This window comes from Plecotus auritus (genome assembly GCF_963455305.1).
Source record: "Plecotus auritus genome assembly, chromosome: 8".
NCBI lineage: Eukaryota > Metazoa > Chordata > Mammalia > Chiroptera > Vespertilionidae > Plecotus > Plecotus auritus.
This window is the reverse complement of record NC_137782.1, coordinates 155,327,333-155,350,981: the sequence shown is the minus strand read 5'-3', so window position 1 is coordinate 155,350,981 and position 23,649 is coordinate 155,327,333. Positions and strand designations below refer to the sequence as shown.

General features: G+C 40.0%; 1 protein-coding gene across 4 annotated transcripts in view; it reads right to left on the bottom strand.

Moving 5' to 3' along the window:
- Window positions 1-12,727: 12,727 nt before the first annotated feature.
- CDKL4 (cyclin dependent kinase like 4) overlaps window positions 12,728-23,649 on the bottom strand; it is a 31,490-nt gene continuing 20,568 nt past the window's right edge. For 2 of the 4 annotated variants that reach the window (XM_080685167.1, XM_080685166.1), the window contains 3 exons: window positions 22,477-22,559; window positions 19,860-19,916; window positions 15,800-16,107 (listed from right to left, as the gene is read on the bottom strand). In XM_080685167.1, the coding sequence (XP_080541293.1) occupies window positions 15,952-16,107; window positions 19,860-19,916; window positions 22,477-22,559 (296 nt within the window). In that variant the 3' untranslated portion in view covers window positions 15,800-15,951. Of the gene's footprint in view, window positions 13,772-15,799; window positions 16,108-19,859; window positions 19,917-22,476; window positions 22,560-23,649 lie in introns of those variants that run through there. The other 2 variants (XM_080685164.1, XM_080685165.1) reach the window with 2 other exon arrangements.

Genomic DNA, 23,649 nt, shown 5'->3' with positions numbered 1-23,649 from the left:
TATCTATCTATCTATCTATCTATCTATCTATCTATCTTTGTTAATCCTCACCCGAGGGTATTTTTCCATTTATTTTTTACAGAGAATGGAAAGGCGGGGGAGAAACAGAGAGAAACATCGATGTGAGAGAGACACATTGATTGCCTCCCACAGGGATCAAGCCACAACTGGTATGTGCCCTTGGCTGGAATCGAACCCTGGACCCTTCAGTCTGTGGGCTGATGCTCTGTCCACTGAGCCAAACTGGCTAGGGCCCTCTCATCCTTATTTCATATTTTTTCAATCACTTACAAGCACCCTTTTAATTAAAAACAGTAAGTACTCTTGTTTAAGTGAAGGGGTTGGGCCAGTACTTATGCTTTTAGCAAAGTTGACCGTCTTCCTATTGGGCATAAGAATAAGGACTTAAAAAACAGACAGTTTCATCTCAGTTCTGCCTGCCACATACTAGCTATATTGCCTGGGACAAGTTTCTTAATCTCTCCACTCAGTTTTCCTTTTTTGAAAATGGGCATATTAAATACTAAAAATACTATGTTATAGATGTGTAAAGATTCAATGAGATAACTTACTTTAAACACATAGCGTAGGGTCTAACAAAGAGTTAGTGCTCAATGAGTATTAGCTGTTATTACATAATTTACTTTTAGTAATACTATATATATGTACATACGCATGAGAACACATATACAAACACAGAGCATCAGTGGTTGATGCTGTCCTTAGTAATTTTTCTTCTCTTTGTATATTTGTCCATAGTAAGTTTCTCTTTGTATATTTGTACATAATAAGTTTTCTGTTAAAAACATTTATCATTTTCTTAGTAAGAGAAAAAGTACTAAAAGTTATTTTCCTAATTAATAATACTTGGCACTGCTAAAAGTGTGGAAAATGACTACTTTTTCATACCACTGCTGGGAAAAAAACTTGCTAAATCTTTTCTGAAGAATGCCTTGGCAATAAGTATCAGAAACATTAAACATATGCAGACCATATGACTAAGCAATTCCATTTCTAGCAATTAATCCAGATGAAACTACTGTACAGTATATATGCACAAAGATTCATCCATAAATATGTTCAGTACATCAATTATAAGAGCAAAAACTGGTAATAACTGAATCCTGTATATGAATTAGGGTCCAGTGTAGTCAAAAAATCATTTTGTAGAAGAGTGTTTAATGAAAATTTTTAAATGTTCACAATACACTTAAGTGAAAAGAGACAGTTATAAGAATTATGGGCAGTATAATTTTATTTTTGTAATACACACACGATCCAGAAAGAAGTTATTTAAAAATATATCTAAATGGCAACAATTATCATCTCTGGGTAACTGGATCATGAATGGCTTCCTATTTTCTTATTTGGCTTTATCTGTATTTTTCAGATTTCCTACGAGAAACCTAAATTATTTTTGGCTGTAGAAAGAACCAATGCTATTTTCAACAAGTTCATCATAGATAAGTTAGAAAATAAAAAATATTATATAGAAGAAAATAAAGTTAGCCACAATTCTACCACTTAGAACTAACCATTATTAACAATTTCTTTTTGTATTTCTTTCAGTCTTTTATATGAATTTGTGTATAATCTTTTCCACTCCCCTCTTCTATCCAATTTAGGATCATACCACATGCAATGTTTTGTATTCTGCTTTTTTCACTTAACAGACCATGAACATCTCCCTAAGTCTTGAATACTTTTTAAAACAATGTTAGGAACAAACAAACTAGTGGGACAGATGTGTAGAAACTGATGCATAAAGATTCATTAGAAAGTGAACAAAGCAAGTTGGAAAGCAGTATTACAGGATGAGCATATGAAATACTCACAAAGCACTTAATTTTGGTTATTTCTTAAGAGAAGGAATTGTGGGGAAATGTTTGGAGGTTTAAATTTTTTTTTTTTTACACTATATCTTTATTGATTTCAGAGAAGAAGGGAGAAGGGGAGAGAGAGAGAGAGAGAGAGAGAGAGAGAGAGAGAGAGAGAGAGAGAGAGAAACATCAATGATGAGAAAGAATAATTGATTGGCTGCCTTCTGTACATCCCTTACCAGGGATCTAGCCCGCAACCCAGGCATATGCCCTTGACCAGAATCGACCCCAGGACCCTTCAGTCTGCAGGCCAACACTCTATCCACTGAGCCAAACCATCTAGGGCTGGAGGCTTAAAATTTTAAAATAATGTGAATACTGTTATTATCTCTGGAACCAGAAAAATAATATGTAATAATAATATATGTATGTAAATACATAATACCTGCATTAATTAAATTGGATGAATGAAAAAGCCATAATTTGCTTCATAATGCATCAATAATTTGTATTTCAATATGATAACTGCTTTATACTTAGAATATTGATTTAAAATATTTCCTTTGTATTACAGAAGGCTTGATATTTCTATCATTTAATGCTTCTCTCTAGCTTTGATCCTGTCAAATTTCCTAAAACATTGAACTGCCCTCGTCATTAATGCTCCCTTATAGGTTTAGAAATTCCAGAAATGAAAAACAACAACACAAAAATCACTTGGTAAATTTGTGTAAGATAAAGTAACTGGTGGTTAGCAACCCGAGATAAAATAAAAATACTGTAAATAATGTTCTGGGATTTTACACACTGATAGTGCCGGAAAATCTCCTGGCAATGTTGCTAGATGGAGTCTTCTTGGGATTCGGCCAAGGATTTACTTTAATCCTTAGGAATTGTGCAATTTGAGAAGTGAAGCTTCTATTTCACTTGTACTTAATAGCTATTCTTTCAGACATGTGTATCCTTCTTTGTTGATGTTATTGATCTAAGGGCATGTTGTACACTTACTGGGCAAGAATGGCATTCTTCCTTTTCAGAGTGGCATCTAGCTCATCTATTTATGGTGTGCCATCATCTGTGGCAACAAGCAGATTAAAGTGCTTATTAAGGCAAAATGACAGCAAATAACAAAATAAAAACCAAGCCCAGTGTTGAATAGTATAAACCATCTAATACTCTTACATGTTTTCGGTTTGCTTACAAAATAAAAGCTGGCCTCTTGCAAAGCAACTGCACCCCAGGATTTTGCACTGGCCACCATGGATCTAGCCTCCACAGCAGACAGGATGGAGAAAGGAGATTTCGGAGAGGATCAGGAAGGTGAAGCAGATGGAGCACAATCCCTATAGGGCCCTTTCTCTGTCCTCACCTCTCCCATCAACCTGTGACAGACCTGAGACGAGGGGGGTGGAAGAGGACACAGGAACAGGACAAGGGATAGATAGATGACAGTTGTTTGTTTACGTCATGTCATAAAATATCTCAGCTAGAAGGAATCTTCAACACATTGAGCTTGACTACTCCTTACTCTAGACCAGCCGTGGGCAAACTATGGCCCGCAGGCCAGATCCGGCTGTTCTATCCGGTTCTCTTGCTCTCCCCTCTGCTCCTTTACTTTGAATTTATATTAGTTCACACAAACACTCCATTCATGCTTTTGTTCCGGCCCTCCGGTCCAGTTTAAGAACCCATTGTGGCCCTCGAGTCAAAAAGTTTGCCCACCCCTGCTCTAGACTGAGGGGCCAGAGAGAGAAAGGAACATGCTCAACACAGGGCAGCTGGTAGCAGAATTGGCTCTACAACCCAGCCAAGGTATCCCATCGTGTTCTTTGTCAGAAACAATGGCCAGGGATGGCATAGCTAAATTTTCAAAGTAGACATGGTTTGCTGTAGACACATTTCCACCTCAATTTCTCATCCCTTGTGGTGCCCTCCACTTCCAATCCCTAAAGAAAGACTCAAGGCCCTCAGGGGGCTCTCAGCCACCCAACAGCCCAGCAGCTCCAGCCCAGGCTCTATTCGTTCAGTTACTGATGACAAACAGCTCTTGGGAAAGAGATTCCTTTAAGCAAATTCACATAAGCATTCTAACTGGTACTTTATCTCCCCAATCTTCTCAGTAGGATTACTTTGGAACCCAGATGAATTTCTAAATGTTAAATATTTAAGGCAGAATGAGGAAGGGATTTTTATCTCTCCTAGACTAGTCAGCCCGTGGGGCAGAATTAGTCATGGTCTTGCTCTGTTCCAAGTCATAAAGGGCTCAGGATGCAGAAGAGGCAAAGGGGCAGAGGTCCTTTGTTCCAGGTTTTAAAAAAAAATACAGCAAATTTACTGATGGAAGTCTTGCTTCTATAAAAAGGCCATTATAACTGATAAATACTTGATAAAGGTAATCAAAGAAAGGTATAAAGTATTTGTATACCTATAAGATACTGCTATGTATATATTTTATTTTTAAATTTATTTTTAAGTACTGTGAACTACCCAGGCATTAACCCAGCAGAGCTCTGGAGTTTGGGCAATAGTAGCCCTGGGTTACATTTGTAATCTGGATTAGGAAGTGGATGAGGGACATCTACTGGAACCCTTGAGGGCAACTCATGACTAAGAACCAATGATTTAGAGCAGCCGTGGGCAAACTACGGCCCGTTCGGCTGTTCTATCCGGCCCGCGGAGCCGAAAGAGCGGAGGGTTCTCTTGCTCTCCCCTCCGCTCCTTTACTTTGAATTTATATTAGTTCACACAAACACTCCATCCATGCTTTTGTTCCGGCCCTCCAGTCCAGTTTAAGAACCCATTGTGGCCCTCGAGTCAAAAGTTTGCCCACCCCTGATTTAGAGGGAATATTTGATAAAGACAATTTTGGTGAGGAATTTTTTTTTCCTAAATGGGATTATATTTAAGGAATAGCAGAGTATAGAGCATCTAAAGAGATGTCAATCTGGTGATGGACGAGACTTGACTTGAGGTGGTGAACAGACAATTTCATGTACAGATGATGTGTTGTAGAATTGTGCACCTGAAACATGTATAATTTTGATAACCAGTATCACCCCAATAAATTCAATAAAGAGGAAAAAATAAGAAAAATAAAAAAGAATTGTAATTAAAAAAATAAAACAAATCTAATTTTAGGATTTGTTTGAATTCAATCTAAGATTATTTTCAAATTTAATTTATATAACATAGTGCTGGTGCTTTATAGGGGGTTCTTACATTAGACAAAATTAAATATGGGGTGATTGTTCAGGATGAAAATTGCAGGTAGTAGTAGATTTGCAAATCCAGGAGGAAGGAAATTGAATAATGGAGCAGGTGTTTGTCAGAGCAGAGAGTGGAATGATGGGTATTTGGTAAAGGAAGAAACTTGAGAATAATAGGGTAGAGATTCAAATCAAGAATAGCAGATGTATGGCTAGAACGAAGGATAAATAGGAAAGAGGAAGGTATGAATAGTGGAAAGGTGATCTTGAGATGAAGACTGTTGCAGGACAAGTGATAAATACCAATTTTTCCTCTTCTTCCCTTTTTTCCCCTCTCTGCAAGTGTTTCTTAAATTTGGGACTGACTTTTCTTCTCACTCAGCACTTCCTCACTGCCTCAGGAAGTGACCACTGTTCATATAATTTTAATTGCTGGAATACACAGATTAAATTAAGACTTGGATCTCTTGTTTTTTCTCTAGTTGTTTCCTATAGCTAATTATTCAGGACTGCTTACTGAACACAAAATTAAATTGGTTTTGTGTATTCCCAGACCTAAAATGCTTTTTCTTCACAATTTAGTTGTTCCTCCCCAGCCAACTCTTCCATCTTTGATGATTCCAAGCCCTCGGGAAATCTCCTGGCATCATGGTCACATCATTTCATGATGGTGGTGTTCGTGTCCTCTTTAAGCCTTCTGGTGAGGTCTTAATTTGTGCCTTTCTGGCTAACCCCTCTAGGCTCTTTTTTTTTTTTTTTTTTTTTTTTTTGGTGGCTACTTATTCCATTAAAGGCTTAATTTCCTCTGTTTTTGCCCAGTACTTGATAACCTGATAGTGTTTGCTAGACAATAAGCAAACATTTAAAATAGTGTCAATAAACTAAATTGGCGTAAAAAGAAAAACTTGGCATTTTTCTTTGCTGAAAATAAGAGCCTTTTCATGTTGGAAATGCAAAAGGCACCAAATGAAAGACGAGCAGCTGAATGGGATGAAGGTTCATGCATGCTTCTGTGGGAGGAAACATGGTAACCACTGTATTAAAAGAATTCTATGCATTTCTTTTAAGTGACCACATATTAATTGCAGAAGTCAATATATTCCAAAAGTTCTACAGTAATAATATTTATATAGCTTTTTATATTACAAAGCATATTAGCATAATTGTTTCATTTAATACCTTGAACCACCTCAGGTGTTAAAATTCTCATTTTAGGTAGCGTTCTTATTTTAAGAGTTGAAGATGCCGATAATCAAAGGTCATGACCTGTAAGTGGCAAAGCCAAAATCTGACCTTTGGTAGAATGTCTTTCTAGTTGAGAGAGAAAGAGGGAAAGCGTGGAAAGACAATGATACCCGTCATCCTGAATACTCAAAGGTGCTAGGGACCTTTTTTATGAGAAACTTTCCGTGCAATTAGGTAAGCCTCTTTCCTCAGAGGACACAGGTGACCACTAGCGGAAGTCTGCTGGACGGGAGGATGAGGGAGAACTGGTTTAAAAGCAAAAAACACCCATCAGAACCCAAACTGACTGTTTATTTGGGTAAAAGGTAGAAAACATATAGTCTACAGGGGTGGGCAAACTTTTTGACTCGAGGGCCACAATGGGTTCTTAAACTGGACTGGAGGGCCGGAACAAAAGCATGGATGGAGTGTTTGTGTGAACTAATATAAATTCAAAGTAAAGGAGCGGAGGGGAGAGCAAGAGAACCGGATAGAACAGCCGGATCCGGCCCGCGGGCCGTAGTTTGCCCACGGCTGGTCTAGCATCTACCCAGTAATCTAACACAGCTATGAACATTTTTCTCCCAAAAAGAAGGTCTCTCTTAGGCCACTGTAAAGAAACCCAGGAAATTTCTGGCAAGAATGTACTCATCTATTTGGTCAAATACAATGTCTGGGTCATTCCTTCACTACCGTGTTTTAGATTTTCTGCATGGAGTTGTTACACATGTTTCCTGAGAAGATTATGTCCTCCTTGGGAGCATAGCAGCCTTGACTAAAATAAGTAAGATCCACAGACAGAGGCGGTGGGTAGCAGGGTAGAATGAGAGTCCTTGGAGAGTACTTATAGCTCTAGGTTAAATAACATCAGACCCTATGCCTTACATTAAGTGTACATATTATTTGAGAACATGCTTCTCAACTGCAATATATGGTACGCCATTTAAAAACATACTGTTTCAGTTATTTATTGCTATATCACATATTATCCCCAATCATAGTGGCTTAAAACAAGAATGATTTATTATTTCCATAATTCTATGGGTTGACTGGGCTCAGCTGGGCTGTTACCCTGTTCTAATTGCTGCTGGCTGGGGACACAGCTTTGGCTCCATTCAATTGGTGGCTGCACCGAGTGGGAAGATCTAAGAAGGCCTTGGTCCCTCTTCCAGTGGTCTTTCTCTCAACGTGGTGTCTTATCAATGGTAGTCCAGCCTACGCTTCCTTACAGCATGGTGGCTGGCTTCCCTGGAGACAAAAAGCAGAAACTGCCAGGCCTTGTAAGGGGTAGGCACAGAGTGGCACAGTGGCACTCTGCTGCATTCGATTTGTCGAAGGATGTCACAGATCACAAGGCAGAGATGAGGGAAGGAAACCTCCCCTCTTGGTAAAAGGAGAGGAAAAGGATCATTGCAAAAGGCACGTGGGATGGGAGAAATGGTTGCAGTTATCGATGGAGATGATCTGTATTCTTTCAAGCATAAGCACGGTTAAAAATAATGAAAGCAGAAAGGTTAGTTCAAAAGAAAATAAAAGAATTGAAGCATATTTAAATAATGACTTCATTCATTATTTTACTAATTGTTTTTTCTCTCTCTTTTTTTAAAATCCTCACCTGAGGATATTTTTCCCATTGCTTTTCAGAGAGAATGGAAAGGAGGGAGGGGGAGAGAGACAGAAGAGAGAGAAACATTGATGTGCGAGAGACACATTAACTGGTTGCCTCCCACATGACTGGGGTGGGGGACTAAAACTGCCTTTGACCGGGAATCGAACCCGCTACCTTTTGGTGCGCGGGCTGATGCTCTAACTGGCCAGGGCTGTTTTTCTCTCCTTTGATCATTAGGCTAAGTTTGGTCTTGAGCCTTTTTCACCTTTTTAAACCACATAAACTATTGTGATAGCCTGGAATTGAAGTGTCAAGAAAATCTCATATTACAGCTTAATCATTATAAAGAATGAGAGAAATGACCTGATGAATTGAAAGAAAAAGAATCTTACAGCCTCAAAGTAAAGTTGTAAAGACGTTCTCAGGAATGAGCATCTAGCCGGTCAGACGGGAAAAGATTTTGTTAGTTTCCCCATTTGTGAAACTTTCCAGCCCAAAAGGCATGCCAGCTGTTCAGATATTCCAACTGATGGGACATTAAATAAAAAGTTCTGGAATTTATATGTGATGATGACAGTTGTTTTTTTTTAACCTAAATACAAAGCATTAGATATGGACTAATAGCTGAATTAAAGGGAAATAAGGAGACAGAAATATTTCTAACTTTTATTAAAATAAGCTAGAGGATGCATTCAGGTTGTTATATATACAAATGTAAAGTCACCAAATATTTAATCCCATATTAAGTTTTCTATATATCTTAAGCTAAATTTAAAGAATATTATGTATTTATATAGTTAACATAATACAACTAAAAAAGGTGTTGTAGTGAATTGTTTTTAGCAGCATATATTGCCATTATGTTAATTATCAAATGCTAATTAGTATATCGCCATAATTTCAAGTGATTTGAAATATGTTCTAAAATAGTAAACACACAATGTCCTCAATGGACAATATTGAGAGATATGGTTAGATAAGGTTAGTTCACAACAGAAAAGAAAATTTTAACTTTAAAAATACAAGTCATTGGGAGGTCAATGGGGAAAAAAAGGAGACATATGCACTACTATTTGTAATACTTCAAACAATAAAAAAAAATACAAGTCATTTATATGCCTGTTAAGTAGGGCAACCCAATTCTCAGCATATGTAAATTACAGGTTAAATATAAAGTTGACTGACCTGAGACCCTGCTGCTGAAATATAAAATGAATATAATTCAGATATATTTGTAGCATTCCACTAAGTTATTATTTACTGAAACTACTAAAAGTTTTACTGAGGTTAGAAATGTACTAAATGTTCTTTGCCTTAATGGTTATCTTAAATTAATGTTTCACAGCATATGTGTAATTTCCAAGCTAATAAGAGTTAGATTAAAATATCAAAGAATTATTACACATTATTCTGCATTTTAAAAGCACACCGGCTTTATTTACATTAAAATCTAGTGACCATTAGCTCTAAAATCTACTTTAATTTATAAAATTTAACCTCCATTAGATGGTTGTCTACAAACTCCTATTGACTTGATAGAACTAGCAGGGAGCAGTTGTGTGTGTGTTTCCCTGTGTGTGAGAGGAATCAAGCAAATGAGAGATGAGAGAGAAATAGAGTGACCTCCAAGCTCCTGGCTACATCATAAACACCCAAGTTTACCTTGGTATTGTCAGTGTAGAACAATCTGTAGAAAGCATCTTCTAGTGGGAGATATGCCCAGGACACCAAGCTGAAGTGGAGCCTTAGATCATCTAGAGCAGTGGTTCTCAACCTTTCTAATGCGCGACCCTTTAATACAGTTCCTCATGTTGTGGTGACCCCACCCATAAAATTATTTTCATTGCTACTTCATAGCTGTAATTTTGCTACTGTTATGAATTGTAATGTAAATATCTGTGTTTTCCAATGGTCTTAGGCAACCCTGCTAGCGGTTCTCAACTTGTGGGTCATAACCCACAGGTTGAGAACTGCTGCTATAGAGCCTAAGACCATGAAGTAGCAATGAAAATAATTTTATGGGTGGGGGTCACCACAACATGAGGAACTGTATTAAAGGGTTGCGGCATTAGAAAGGTTGAGAACCACTGATCTAGATTATCTACTCTCTTATTATACAAACTAGTGGCTCGGTGCACGAAATTTGTGCATGGGTAGGGTCCTGAGGCCTGGCCGGCAATCAGGGCTGATCTGTGGGGCAACCTGCGGGGCAATTGGGGGGGCCCCCACTGACACCCACCTTGGCTGGGCTGGCGCCGCCCGCTTGCCAGCCCTGCCCCTGCCGCCGCCGGTTGCCTCCCTCTGTGGGGTGACCGGCAGGGCGATCAGGGGGCCCCTGCTGGCATCCGCCTTGGCCGGCCTGAGGCCTTGCAGGCTGGGGGCAGCTCCTGCATCGAGCATCTGCCCCCTGGTGGTCAGTGCATGTCATAGCGACCAGTTGTTCCACTGTTTGGTCAATTTGCCTATTAGGCTTTTATTATATAGAATGGGAAGATGAAGGCACAGAAAAGTTACACATCTACATAGAGAGTTGCAAGCCAGGCCTAGAACCTGGCATCCTAACTCCCAGGTCACGCGCTATTTCTAGTATTCTCTAAACTACCATTCCTAAAAACTTTTTGCTGTCTGCTAAAACAAGAATGAAGTTATTGAGTTAAAGATTTTAATCTAAGATAAGCACATACATGTACCCAGAACATTACTTTAACCTGTGTATGGCCTTTTCTCTCTCTGTCTTAACGATATGCATTAAAAACCTGTATATTTGTGATTCATCTAATATCTCACACTGACTACTCAATTTTTTCTGTTTGTGGAATTTTAGGAACACTCCTCTTCTGGTAACATGTTTTAATTAAAAAAAAAAAAATGCTTTGGGATTACTCTGTGCCATTTGCTCCGAAACCATGATTGGAAATCATTGATGGTGACAAATGATCAAGAACGTGATATCTTTTTAGAAAAATTATAATTCTATAGCAAGTAAGCTGAAGAACTATAAAATATTTTCAGAACTAAATTTTTTGTCAAAAGAACTTACTAATTTCCTCCTTTCTTGTAGTTTGGGGAATCTGCAAGAGCACTGAATGAAGAGTGTGATATCACTTAGAAGATAGAAGAGGGACAACTACTCTCTGCTCACCTCTTCCTTCCCTGCCTGAGGGCTGTGTCTCTACCCAGTCATCTCTCTAATCCCAAGCCTTCAAAAGCCTACTGAACACAACTTAATGCTTCCGTCTAGTTAAAATAATCTTGAAAAAGTGACCCTCTAAAAGTGCTTTGTGGTTGGGGCAAGCAGGAACAATCACTACATTCAAATATTCAGATGGGGCCACTCACCATGACAGCACAGTATTTGTGCAGCACCAAAAAATTATATACAAATTAAAAAGCTGGAAGGCTGGCACAGGTGAGGCAAGGCCCAGGTAAGCCAGAAGCTGTACCAGAGTGAGGAAAGGCGTGATTACAGAATCCTGCAGGCTTCTGTGAGGATACGTTCTACAAAAGTCATGATTTCCTTTGGGTCCCAGACCCAGAGGTGCATCTGTTTTCCTATGGCTGAGAGAGGCAAGGGGACCTGTGCGGCACAGAGGTGAGAAGCACGCACTGGAGTGAGTCAGAGAAAAGCTGCAATCGGAGATTTGTGTGCCTGAGTGATTCAGGCGGCAGCAGTGCTACGTGACCTGGGTCACGCAGGAAGCCAAGCATGCAAACGTCACCAGAAGAGTATCGTTCTGTGTGGTAATATAACTGATCAGAATCTTTTTCTAAGCATTACATGCTTTCTCCTCTCCAGTCATACATAAATGATGAATTTATGTACCGGGAAAAAATTGAGAAATGCTAGTTTGAATTTGCAAATGTAAGCAAAAGTAAAGGAAGACAATTACTCTCCCAACCTCTGCCCAAATCTTCATTGTTGTCTGAGGCACAGTTAGGAGCAAGATGGGTAATGGAGTCTCGTGCTGTCCTGATTTCTGCGTGTGCAGCTTACTAGTACATGCACATAACAAGAGCTGGAGTAGCCTGAGTGGTTTGGCAATGAAGAGGCTTACAGGATAAAAACACTATGAAAGCTAAAAAGAAATCTTTTAGCAAAGTTGCCTTTTATCTTTTATTTCTCATTTTCCTTGCACCTATGGTATCATCTTATTAAAATTTCAAGAAATATACAACTCTGAAGAGGCGCATTTTTTAATAATAAGAGGAAAATAAGTCCCTAGCAGCTTATATTCATACTCAGAATGTTAAATGGCCAAATAAGCCCACTCAGAATGCCCTTCCAGTGAGCAAGGAAGCACTGCTGAGATGCCGTAATTCTCTAGTAAAGAGATGCTCCCTAATGACTGAATGAGATTCTCTAGACGTTTATAAGCCAGGTTTACAAGTGCAATGAACTTTTAAAGAGGAAAGTAAGTGTTATTATTGTATTTTCTTAAAAAATACTGTATGCTTAGTGCCTTAGTGCCAGATACAAGGAATTTCTGAACTTGTATTTGCAAAATGTTCAGGTAAGCATGCTGAACCTAGGAGCAAAAAAGAGTTGATGAAATAATCTTAATATTTATTGATAGGAAGATCACTCTTTTGAATCTATATGCCAGACAGGAAGAGCCAGCCCATTGCTATAATTTCACATGAGTTTCTTGTTAGCAAACCAAAAGTACTTTAAATATTCTGCATCATCTTTAGATGTCCAGGATAATAGGCATCTACTATGATGCGTCACAATTTGTCAATGTAAACATATGTGTATATATATGTACATATGTTTGTATATAGATAGGTCTGTCAAACTTACTTGGGAAAATATCCCAGTGTAAACTGGCTCACCTATTGAGGTGTTTTGTTTGTTTGCTTCTTTTTTTGGTAAGAGACACAAAATGAAGGTAACTGAAAGATAATCTCCCTGCTCTCAGAAGTGTTTACAAGCCTGACTTGACCATGATGCACAAGTTTAGGGCGGCACAAGTTCATAGAAGCTGTGAATGCAAACGTTTGGAAGAGACTGTTGATGATAAACTATTTAGAAAATACAGCCAGGAGGATAGGTTTAGGTACTGAGCTGTAGCCAGGAGGAGAAAAGGATAAGAAACCATGATGCACCAAAGGACAGCATTAGAGTCAGCAGTCCATTATCCCAGGGTATTATGAAGATGGTAATTCCTTGTAGCTCATCCACTGTTTGCTGTGTACAAAATTTTCTCCTGCTAGCTTTAAAAACAGAAACGTCAATGTCTCATGAAAAAGAGAAAGTAGAGCCTACCTTGGAGTCAAAGAATAAACCTAAATAACATTTTAAAGTTCCCGTCCTACACCAATATGAAAACCCAATAAAATAGCAGCATTACTCAACAGGCCTGATTACAATAAGCGTGAATTAAAATGCAGGAATATAATGTCATTTCTCACACAAAAGCATTTAGGCAAGCTATTTGATATTGCTCTAAGACATTAGGAGGTCAGCTGAAGCAAGATGGTGTATGCAAATCTTGTTCAGATATCAAAGTATAAGCCCACAAATTCTCAATATAAATTTGCCTCAAGAGGGGCTGCTCTGATGAGATTGAAAATATCTCCTCCATATGTGCAGTTTCAGACTTTATAACATTTTAAGAAAATGTTCTAAGAGATAAAGCTGGCATATGAAAGCCTGGGCAGAGGAATCAGTAATGATCAGAGCAAAACAATTCTAGAAGGCATCTTAATTTTCATATGGCTCATTTGCATTTGAAACACTGAGAATTCCTATCTCTCTTGTACAAAAATGTGTACATATTAAATTACTTTCCACTTGAAAGAACATTTTCCTAAATGTTTGGAAGATGATCAAATTTTAACTGGAGGACTTGTTTTCTTCCATCAGGTGTGGGGGAGGTGTGGCTTCCTGGTATGAGAGGCAACAGTTGATTCTAATAGCAGAACAAGACAAAAATAAGAAGGTCAATTGAAAACAATTCCTACTTGTACAGTTTGATTTAAAGGTAGCAAAAAAAGGATACATGTGGTACAAAGATGTCAAAAGACATGAACTTAAAAATTAGAGAACCTTTCTAAAAATTGTGATATTCTGACTCTTGAAAATTAGATTCCAATACTTATTCTAGGCTTCTTATGAATGTACTCTAGTTTATTTCAATACACAAATTTCGGAGTATCTAGTCCAGCCGTGGGCAAACTACGGCCCGCGGGCCGGATCCGGCCCATTCGGCTGTTCTATCCAGCCGGCAGAGCCGAAAGAGCGGAGGGTTCTCTTGCTCTCCCCTCCGCTCCTTTACTTTGAATTTATATTAGTTCACACAAACACTCCATCCATGCTTTTGTTCCGGCCCTCCAGTCCAGTTTAAGAACTCATTGTGGCCCTCGAGTCAAAAAGTTTGCCCACCCCTGATTCTAGTCAGTGTTTAAAAGGACATGCTCACCATCTATTAAATGGTAATTCACAGGGCCTACTCTGTGCCCATCTCAAATTTTAAATTTTAGGATATTAATTTTAGGATATTGGTGGGACAGCAAAGATTAAAAACTTCTTTACTGTCAACTTTAAACAAAATTTAGTCTTAATGAATTTCTTGGTCGTCACTCAGAGAGCTAGAAGTTGGTATCGAAGTAGAAATCTGAACTCACAAAAGGAATCCTGACTGAATAAGAAGATCATTCTGAATTTTTTTTCCTGATATGGCAAAGTGTCTAGGAAAGAGGTGTGTCCTCAAAAAGAAAACCAGGACTTGAAAGCTATCCCTGTTTATCTTGGCCCTGCGCTTCAGATACTTCACGGGGTGGAGAGATGCTTTAAAGTCTCCAGCTGTGAACTGGAGACTTAGAGGTGGTGCGCATCCCCACCCCATTTGAGGACAGTGTGGTAGAACTTGAGGTGGGGACCAAGAGGCAGGCTGGAGCAGTGTTGCTGTTGACCTCCCAGGCCATAGGTAAGGAATCTAGTGAGATGTTTTGAAGGGGATAGTGTTTTTACACACAAGTCACACCGTATTTCATACTGCTACCTCAGACTTATTTGAACAAACCCTAATGTTTTGGATAACTGAACTGTATTGGGCTTAACTTGCATACATGTAACTTTAACAGTAAAATGATCTACACAATACAAATTTGGAGATCCAGAGATTTTGGATACAGAGAAATCACCATAATAGTTCTCCTATTGATTACTTTACTCTCTCTCCCAACAAACTTCTATTTTAACTATCAAATAGTTGAAAAAAGGACTGCTCTCTTCCTTTATTGGGACATGCTAATGAGAAGATAAATGACCAAAAAGTAGATCAAAGGCGGAAGATTAAGCAAACAAAAATGGGATGATTGTTAGTCTCTGATAAATTAAAAATTACCATCTTGTCTTACTAATAACCACTGCTTATCTATTTAGTTATTTGGATCATAGTTATATGACAAAATACTATTTTAGGTGCTGGGGATATAAGATGGGGGGGGGAACCTCAAACAAACTTACTTCTATGAATTTGTTTTAACTTCAAAGTTTTCTGAAAGCAAGTAAGTAGTAGTTGCCTAATAAACTGCGGAATCGACGTTTGCCACCACGTTTACCATGTTTTTACGTAATACTGGCACATTTGAGGGTACGATTTGGTTCCCAGATACCTGAGTTTCATCCCTTTGCATCTGGCCAGAACTATCCTTGTCTTGGAGAACCAGTCTAGGAAAGGCAGACATATGTGCCCGCGGGTGAAAAGATGGAAGAGTCTTGTCCTGTACTGCACATGTGGAGGCCACGGAAAGGTACTGGGATTCCGCTGCATGCGGGTTTCAACCCAGTCCTGCTGTAATGGGGTATTATTGTATGAAGCTGCTGTATTTTGGGTACATGTTCTGGTGGGTGGGAGAGCCAATCAGTGTAACAAAAGAACTGTACAATAATTTGATGTAAGTGTATTTGGAATAAGACTTTGTAACAATTTGGATATTTCATAGCTTTATGATTTTATTACATCAACCAGTATTTATTATTAGATAAACAAATACAATTAAACCAGTGCAAAAATAAGGTCTTGGTGTCCACCCAGTCTCACTTTGAAACGTAGGAAAAGGGAAAAAAAATCTTTTTAATAGCACTTTAACCTTTGAATGGAGGTACCTGCTGATGTTTTCTGCTTCTTCCTTCATTACGTGCTTTTCTTTTAATTTGGTCTTCTTGGAGAGAATCAAAGTAGGGGTTCTCCAGGAGTTGGGCACAGGTTAATCTGTCATCTGGATTCATCTTCAGACACTCCTTTGGATGACAAGCAAAGAAGACATTAAAAGAGGGGCCTATGTTGTTACTGTGCCCCAAAACTCTGAGTAGTAATTGGATAGAGCATAAATGATTTAGAAAAATCAAGTCTGTGTTTTATCCAGTGCTTACAGCTTGCTAATTAACTGTGGTCACCTCTCTTTCTCCATCACTTCACTCTGGCTTCTGCCTCCACAATTCCACTCTCAAGTGGCTCTTGCTACTCAGACCTATGACCTCTACTTCCCTATCCTTAAATCTACTTCCATATTTTGTGTTCTCCTCTCAATAGTGCTAGATACAACTGACCACGTCCTCCTTTTTGAAACTACTTTTGGCTTCTCTGATGCCTCACTTTCTTTCCTCCTACTTCATGGCCATCCCTTTTCAAACCAACCTTTCCTCCTTTACATTCTCCTCCACAACGGTTACATGAAATTTCTCAAGGCTCAATCCCAGGTTCCCCTTTCTTCTCATTTGTTCTAAGTTTCTAGCTAATCTCATTGATGCTCAATGGCTTCAATGGTCAAGGTTTACCAGAGACTTCCACATGTATGTTTCTGATCCAGACTTCTCCTTTGAAATCTGGACCCACAGGTGCAATGGCCTACTTAATATTTCTGCTTTGTCTCAAGAGCACTCTTATGGGTTGAACTGTGTACCCCCAAAATATTTGTTAAATAAAGTCCTAGCCCTCAGTACCTCATTTGGAAATAGGGCCTTTGCAGATGTAATTAGATAAAACGAGGTCATACTGAAGTAGTGTGGGATCTACTCCAATCTGATTGGTGTCTTTATACGAAGAGGGAAGACAGTGCAAAGTCAGACACACACAGTGTACATCATGTAAAGACAGGCAGAGACTGGATTCTGCTGCCAGAAGCCCAAGAGCGCCTGGGACTACCAGAGGCTGGAAAAGACCCAGAAGGACCCTCCCCTAGAAGCTTTAGAGAGAGCATGGCCCTGCCAACACTTTGATCTTAGATTTCTGGTCTCCACAATTGTGAGAATAAATTTCTGTGGTTTGAGCCACCCCGTTTCTGGTACTTTGCTATGCTCGCCCTAGGAAACTGATACAGACACTTCTTCTTTGCCCCCTTCCTCTACTTCACTCCCCAGATCGAAAAGATCATCACATCCTACCAGTTTTATTTCCAAGTATGTCTTGAATTCATTCATTTCCTTGTTTGGATGTTCAGTCTACTGAAATCTAGTCTCTCATTAAGGACCTATGGGTTGTTTTTTTTTTTTAAGAGCATTTTTAGTTTTTAAGAAGAGAGTGTTAAAGCTGAGCTTCTCCTTGAGGCCTGAGCTGGAACAATGTCCTACTGGATTAGTTTTAGGTGCACTGGATGGAGTTGAGGCTTCTGAGTTCTTGACTGCCTGGTTAATAGCTTTCTGTACCCCAACAGGCTGATGAATTCTCAGAGGTGCTCCTAACCTGGGAAAGGTTTTAGAGATGAGGGACAAGAAATTGGAACTGCAAAGTCCAAGTCAGGATCCTTTTCCTGAAACTTCAAACTTCACTAAAAGCCCTTCAAAATTTCCAAGAATCTATAGTCTTCTTCTTGATGACCAGATAAAACTGATGTAGAAATAGGATGGTTATTAAAACATATTAGTAATAAAAAATTAATATTGTATCCATTGTCTCATTTTAAACCTAATGAACAGAATACAGATCTGCCACATATTGGCCCCTGCATTCCCACCACTGTCCTTGGCACTGCCATTGGTTGGCACTTCACCCACCTGAATAGTTCTTGCCTAGATTCTGACCCAATCTCGTGGGATAACTACCTGTTATAGTAGCTGATACTAATTTGTTGTTAAAGATGTCTGAATTGCAATTAATGAAAGAAAGCCTGTCTTCATCTAACATGGGGCAGGAGTCTAGGACATAGGGTGTGGCCCACTGAATAGCACAATCCTTGATGCACTTATGAGAGTTCTTGGGTCTCAGGTCAAACATTATGAGTCTAAATCAAATAGCTGAGTGACAAAACTAGCTTCCTCCAGAATCCTGGGCAGGCCAACAGGGCACTCCAACCTCAGAGATGAGGAGAGGGAGTTTGCTTTGTACAGTGGAGTTTTTGTGTCCTGGAAGTTTTTTCACTGGTTAGTTGAAGGAGAAACCACAGGAAGGCCTAGCCTCAACCACAGGAAGGTGCTCTTGGGCTTCTGGCAGCAGAATCCAGTCTCTGCCTGTCTTTACATGATGTACACTGAATGGATTGGGCTTGCAGTGCTTGACACCCCCCACCCCAACTGGGTTTTGTTAAACTGCAGGTGGATCAGATCAGCCTGTCCAGAACAAGGTCAGAAAATTGGGCTTCAAGGACGGGCCTGCAAAGTGCTGGGTTAAGGCAGGTCATAGCAGTGAGACCAGTAGAAGACAGCTGAGGTCCAGTGGAGCAGGGGTAAGGGCAGTCTGAGAGCACAGAGGGGTCAGGCTCCAAATCTCAGGAGGACTCAGGCTGAAGGAATCCAGCACCCTGGATAATACCTTTGCAGTGACCAGCACTGGCCCAAAGGCTGGTCTACAAGGTCAACTCTAGGTCATCCAGATGGCTCCACCTTCTAGATCATACGAGTTTTCAACTGGGCTGCTTAGCATAATCACCCAGGGGGATATTTAATGGTATAAATTCTAAGGTCCTATATATAGAGATTCTGCTTCTGGAATCTGAGGTTAGATACTGGAATGTGTGCTTTTAAAAAGCTCCCAGGTCATTCTGATGAATAGTATGGAAACTACTGCTATAAATAGAACTTAATTGGTTGTTAAAGACAGATACTTTTACTGGTAGCTCCATTCCTGTCCCCTAAGGGGTTTTAGTATGCACTTTGATGGAAGAGTCATATCTAGCATGCCCTCAGTTGGCCAAGCATGAACAGCAGCCTGGTCATAGGTGAATTTCTTCTACTTTTTACTAAAATTTGTCCTTTGCTTGACTATCTCTTTTAGGCCCCATGCAGAGGCCATTTATGGTGTCTATATGACTCTGACTTTGCTTGGTCTTCTATTAATTTTTTAAAAATGATTAAAACTTTTATTTAACTCAATATATCTAAAATGTTCAACATGTAATATTTTAAAATATTAATGAAATATTTTATATTTTTAATAGCAATTTTAATAGAGACCTAGTACATCTCAATTCAAATAGGCCATATTTCAAGTGCTCAATAGTAACATGCAATGGCTACCATCCTGGACTGTGCTGTTCTAGACCTTCAGCATCCTCATAAACTTCCATAGTCTGAATATACTAACTTAATACTCAAATTTCTAATGAATGCAAAAGAAGTAATGGTGTTCATCACAGCAAACCCCAATTATACTAATTAAAAAAAACCTTTTTTAAATCCTCACCCAAAGATATGTTCTTTATATTGATTTTAGAGGAAGGGAGAGAGAAACATTACTCGGTTGCCTCCTATATGCACCATCAGTGGGGAATGAACCCATAACCTCAGTGTGTGCCATAAGCAAGAATCAAACCCGCAACTTTTGGTGTACAGGATGATGCTCCAACTAACTGAGCCACCCAGCCAGGACCATGTCCTAGAAAGAGTACTGCTTACACCACTGATGTTCCTTTAACTATAATGATTTTACAGTTCCTTATCATTTTCAGTGACTACATCCTACTTTGGCATTATTTGTACTACTGCCCACTCCTTCCTGAGTTACAGCTTCAATCATTACAATTTGCGGTGAATAACAATTATAAGTGATTCTTAAGTACCTTCATAAAATTCAAAGCCATGGGATGAGCATCTGAGAATTTTTCTTCAAGAGTTTCCTAGGACATAAAGTAAAAATTTTTAACATTACATAAAAACAATGTAATGTATATCTTAACATGTTAATAATAAGAACACTTTGAAGAAAGACTCCCTAGTAGGTTAGATCATTTCTTTTAATAAAATCGTATTTTTACATAATGTTACACTATAGTGTAAATACTTGAAAGACAAAAATTGGAGTTATTTTCTTAATTTCACGATGTCTTGCAATTGATGTTTGATAAACGTGGGTTCCAAATGTCCCCTTCTGAAATATTACTACAGTCCTATAATACCTGTGCCTGATCTACTCACGGGAAGGCTTTGAGCATCAATGAAAATTACATTGACCTACATGTGTAAGAGCAATACAGAAAGCGATGGAATGATGAACATAAACTCAGAATAGTGAGGAGAGAGGAGGATGGGATTGAGAGGAAGAATTCAGGGAGGAGGAAGTTTCGAAGATAGTGGTAATATTCTTAATGTGTATTTGTTGCTTTATTCTTTAAATTGCATATTCTTTTGTAATTCAACCTCTAGCCTTATAATTCAACTTTTAACCTTTTATTATCCTATCTAATAAAGAGGGAATATGCTAATTGACCCTCACGCCATCAAAAAGATGGCGGTGCCCACAGCCAATAAGGAGGGAATATGCTAATTGACTATCCGCCCTCAAAGATGGTGGTGCCCACAGCCAATAAGGAGGGAATATGCTAATTGACTGCCCGCCTTTAAAGATGGTGGCGCCCACAGCCAATAAGGAGGGAATATGCTAATTGACTGCCCGCCTTCAAAGATGGCGGTGCCCACAGCCACAAGATGGCGGTGCCCAGTCCCCTCAGCCCCGCCAGGGCAGCAGGCACATGGCAAGGCCAGGCCTTGCCATGCGCCTGCCTCTATAGTCCCCCAGTCCCCTCGGCCCCCCAGCCGCCCAGGGCCGGCCTGAGACACAGGCAAACCTTGATGGCAGCTGCCCAGCCGCCCAGGGCCGGCCCGAGGTGCAGGCAAGCCTCAGATGTTGTCTGGCCAGACGCCCAGGGCCGGCCTGAGGCGCAGGCAAGCCTCGATGGCAGCTGCCCAGCCGCCCAGGGCTGCTGAGGCTCACGTAACCAGGGCCGGCCGAGGCTTGCACTGCCGGTAGTGGCAGCAGCAGAGGTGTGATGGGGGCATTGCCTTCCCCTGATCGCTGGGTTGCCTCCCGCCCCTGAGGGCTCCTGGACTGTGAGAGGGGACAGGCCGGGCTGAGGGAACCTGTAGGGAACAGCTATAGGGTTAAGCCTCGGACTGACCTGTTGGCAAAGCCACAAACAAGTCCCAGCTTAGAGGACACAGCCCTCTTAGCATAATTAAGCTTGACCTTATGACCTCCCTAGATCCTTCCTAGCTAGCTAATGGGCTGTGGGAGGTGCAGCAAATTCTGCCCAAACAAGTGAAACTCACAAGAACATTGTAACTATGGTGACCACTACCTGTTTACCTCTGACTATAAAATAAAGCATCAGCTTGCCGTCTGGATCTTTTTCTGTGGCCTTAGCCAGCCACAGGAGATCCACCTAGACCCAGCTTATTTTCTTTTGTCTGTCTTTTCTTCAATCCTTTGCCACCACCCCCTCAGGCTCGCCGAACCCTTGGCTGTGCTGACATGGCACAGGAACCCCCCTCCAGTGCATGAATTTTCATGCACCGGGCCTCTAGTATTTAATAAAAGAGAGCCAGTATATAAATCAAGGTATTATATGAAATACATTTAAAACAAAGATGGTATCTAGAGATAGCTGGGACATCTTAAACCTCGGATTGTTTACCTGTGCCGTAAATCATGATCTGGCTTTACAGACACTGTCCTCCTCCCTGCACCCCTCTGACTTCAACCTAGGCAGTATGAGTGTGGACACACGCCTATGGACAGTCCATTCTATAGGCAGAATCTTCTAGACCACATGGAGTTTTAAAGATCATAGCCCAAACTTAGGCAACACAAACAGGAAATCAATGCGTACAGAATGTAAGAGGGTCAGGTAGTAGGTGACACATTCCCAGAGAAAGGCAAAGCCCATAGCGAGAGTGTGGAGGTGAGCGTGGTAGTCTGGAGTTTTGACTTGGATACAGTGAGGATCGTTTTGTAGAATGACCTTCCATGTGAAAATATACGTTGTGAAAAAAATGGTTTCTATTGATTTGAGCTTTGTTTCACATGCTGAAAACAGAGAATGCATTTTTTCAAAATAAAAAAATACTACAGTAAGTATTGTTTATGAGATAATAATTATTTCAGGAAAAGGTACCTGAGTGTTTTGACTAAAAGGATCAGTTATTTGTGTAAGGAACTAAACAGACTTTCACTTCAAAGCTAATATTAAATTAACTTTCGGATACGGCAAGTAAACTTTATAAGCATTCTCCTGATTAGTTCATATAGTCTTTATATAGTTTCTTTGATCTGTGTTAGTGTGGCATAAGGAAAACAGGAGCTAAAGGCATCAAAATTAAAAAAACATACAACAAAAAATAACTAGCCCTTTAAAGAAAGTAGCAACACAAATAATAAAACATCCAAAATCAAGCAGTTACCATGTCTTCTGGTTCAGGAATACTGATGCCATGGAAAAATTGGTTACTTTTAAAGATGGACTGATGTCTTGGGATTAGTTTTCCTATAAAATACAAACCACATAATTTATGTTCAGTTTATAAAAGTAATATAGTGTTTAAATAGTTAACTTCTGAGGTCCAGATGCGAAAGAAAGACTGAGCCTCCAGATTTGGAAGGAATAGGTCACTGCCTAAACACACCTGCTCAGGTAAGGTCAGTTCTCCCACACAACTCTGCCACAGGTAGCTTGGTCCGCCATACAGCCTCCACCAAGAGGAGGCAAGACACGGTGTGGAGGCCTTTACACACGTGACCTTACTTAATCTCACACAATCTAACGGTTGCCACTTGCCATCTCCACTGTATCAATGAGAGTGAGGCTTAAGAGTTCAGTAACCTGTCTGAAGTCACAGGGTCATTTAGTGACAGACCTGATTTCAAACTCAGGCCTGTCTACTATCTACCTAATGTAAATATCCACAATCCTTTCAGGAAATCAAACAATCTACACTAGAGCAGTGCCCTGTGGTGATACTCTCCCCCACAGTCTTCATGCTGCAGAAGTGTCCAGAAGAATGCGTTGGAACCAGACCGGACAGCAGTAATTCCCTTGCCCGGCACCCACGCTGCCAGGAGAGCCGATGGGAAGGAATTAATACATATTCATCCTGTGTGAGTAGATGTATCTTTGCAGCCATGGTGCCAGAGTAAAGCTGCAGGTAACGTTCTGGGTTATATTCCCTTCCAGCCAGGAGGCAGACAACTGCTGAGGATGCTGACACACGATGAAAGAGATTCTCGAGTTCCATTCCTATTCTGCACTTTAGGCCAATCATGGAAGCCCCCTGAGCCCCAGTTTCTCATTTCTAAAAAGGCATCACAAAAAATGTTGCCATAAAAGGCAAACCCTCTTTTACAGTGGACAGAAATGGCATTTGACCTAATACCTCCTAAGAGTAAAGCTGTACAGCTGACGCATATCCTTGGCTGTAGAGCCCAGTACAGAAAGTAGATGTGTAGTTTATTCCTTGGCTAAGTGGCTTGACTTGGAAAGGATCTGAAAACTCCTCAGCGAGGGACTAATGGCTCGACAGACTGAGGAAAGGGTTGGGTTTTGGCTACAACCCAGAACCCACCATCCTGAGCAACAC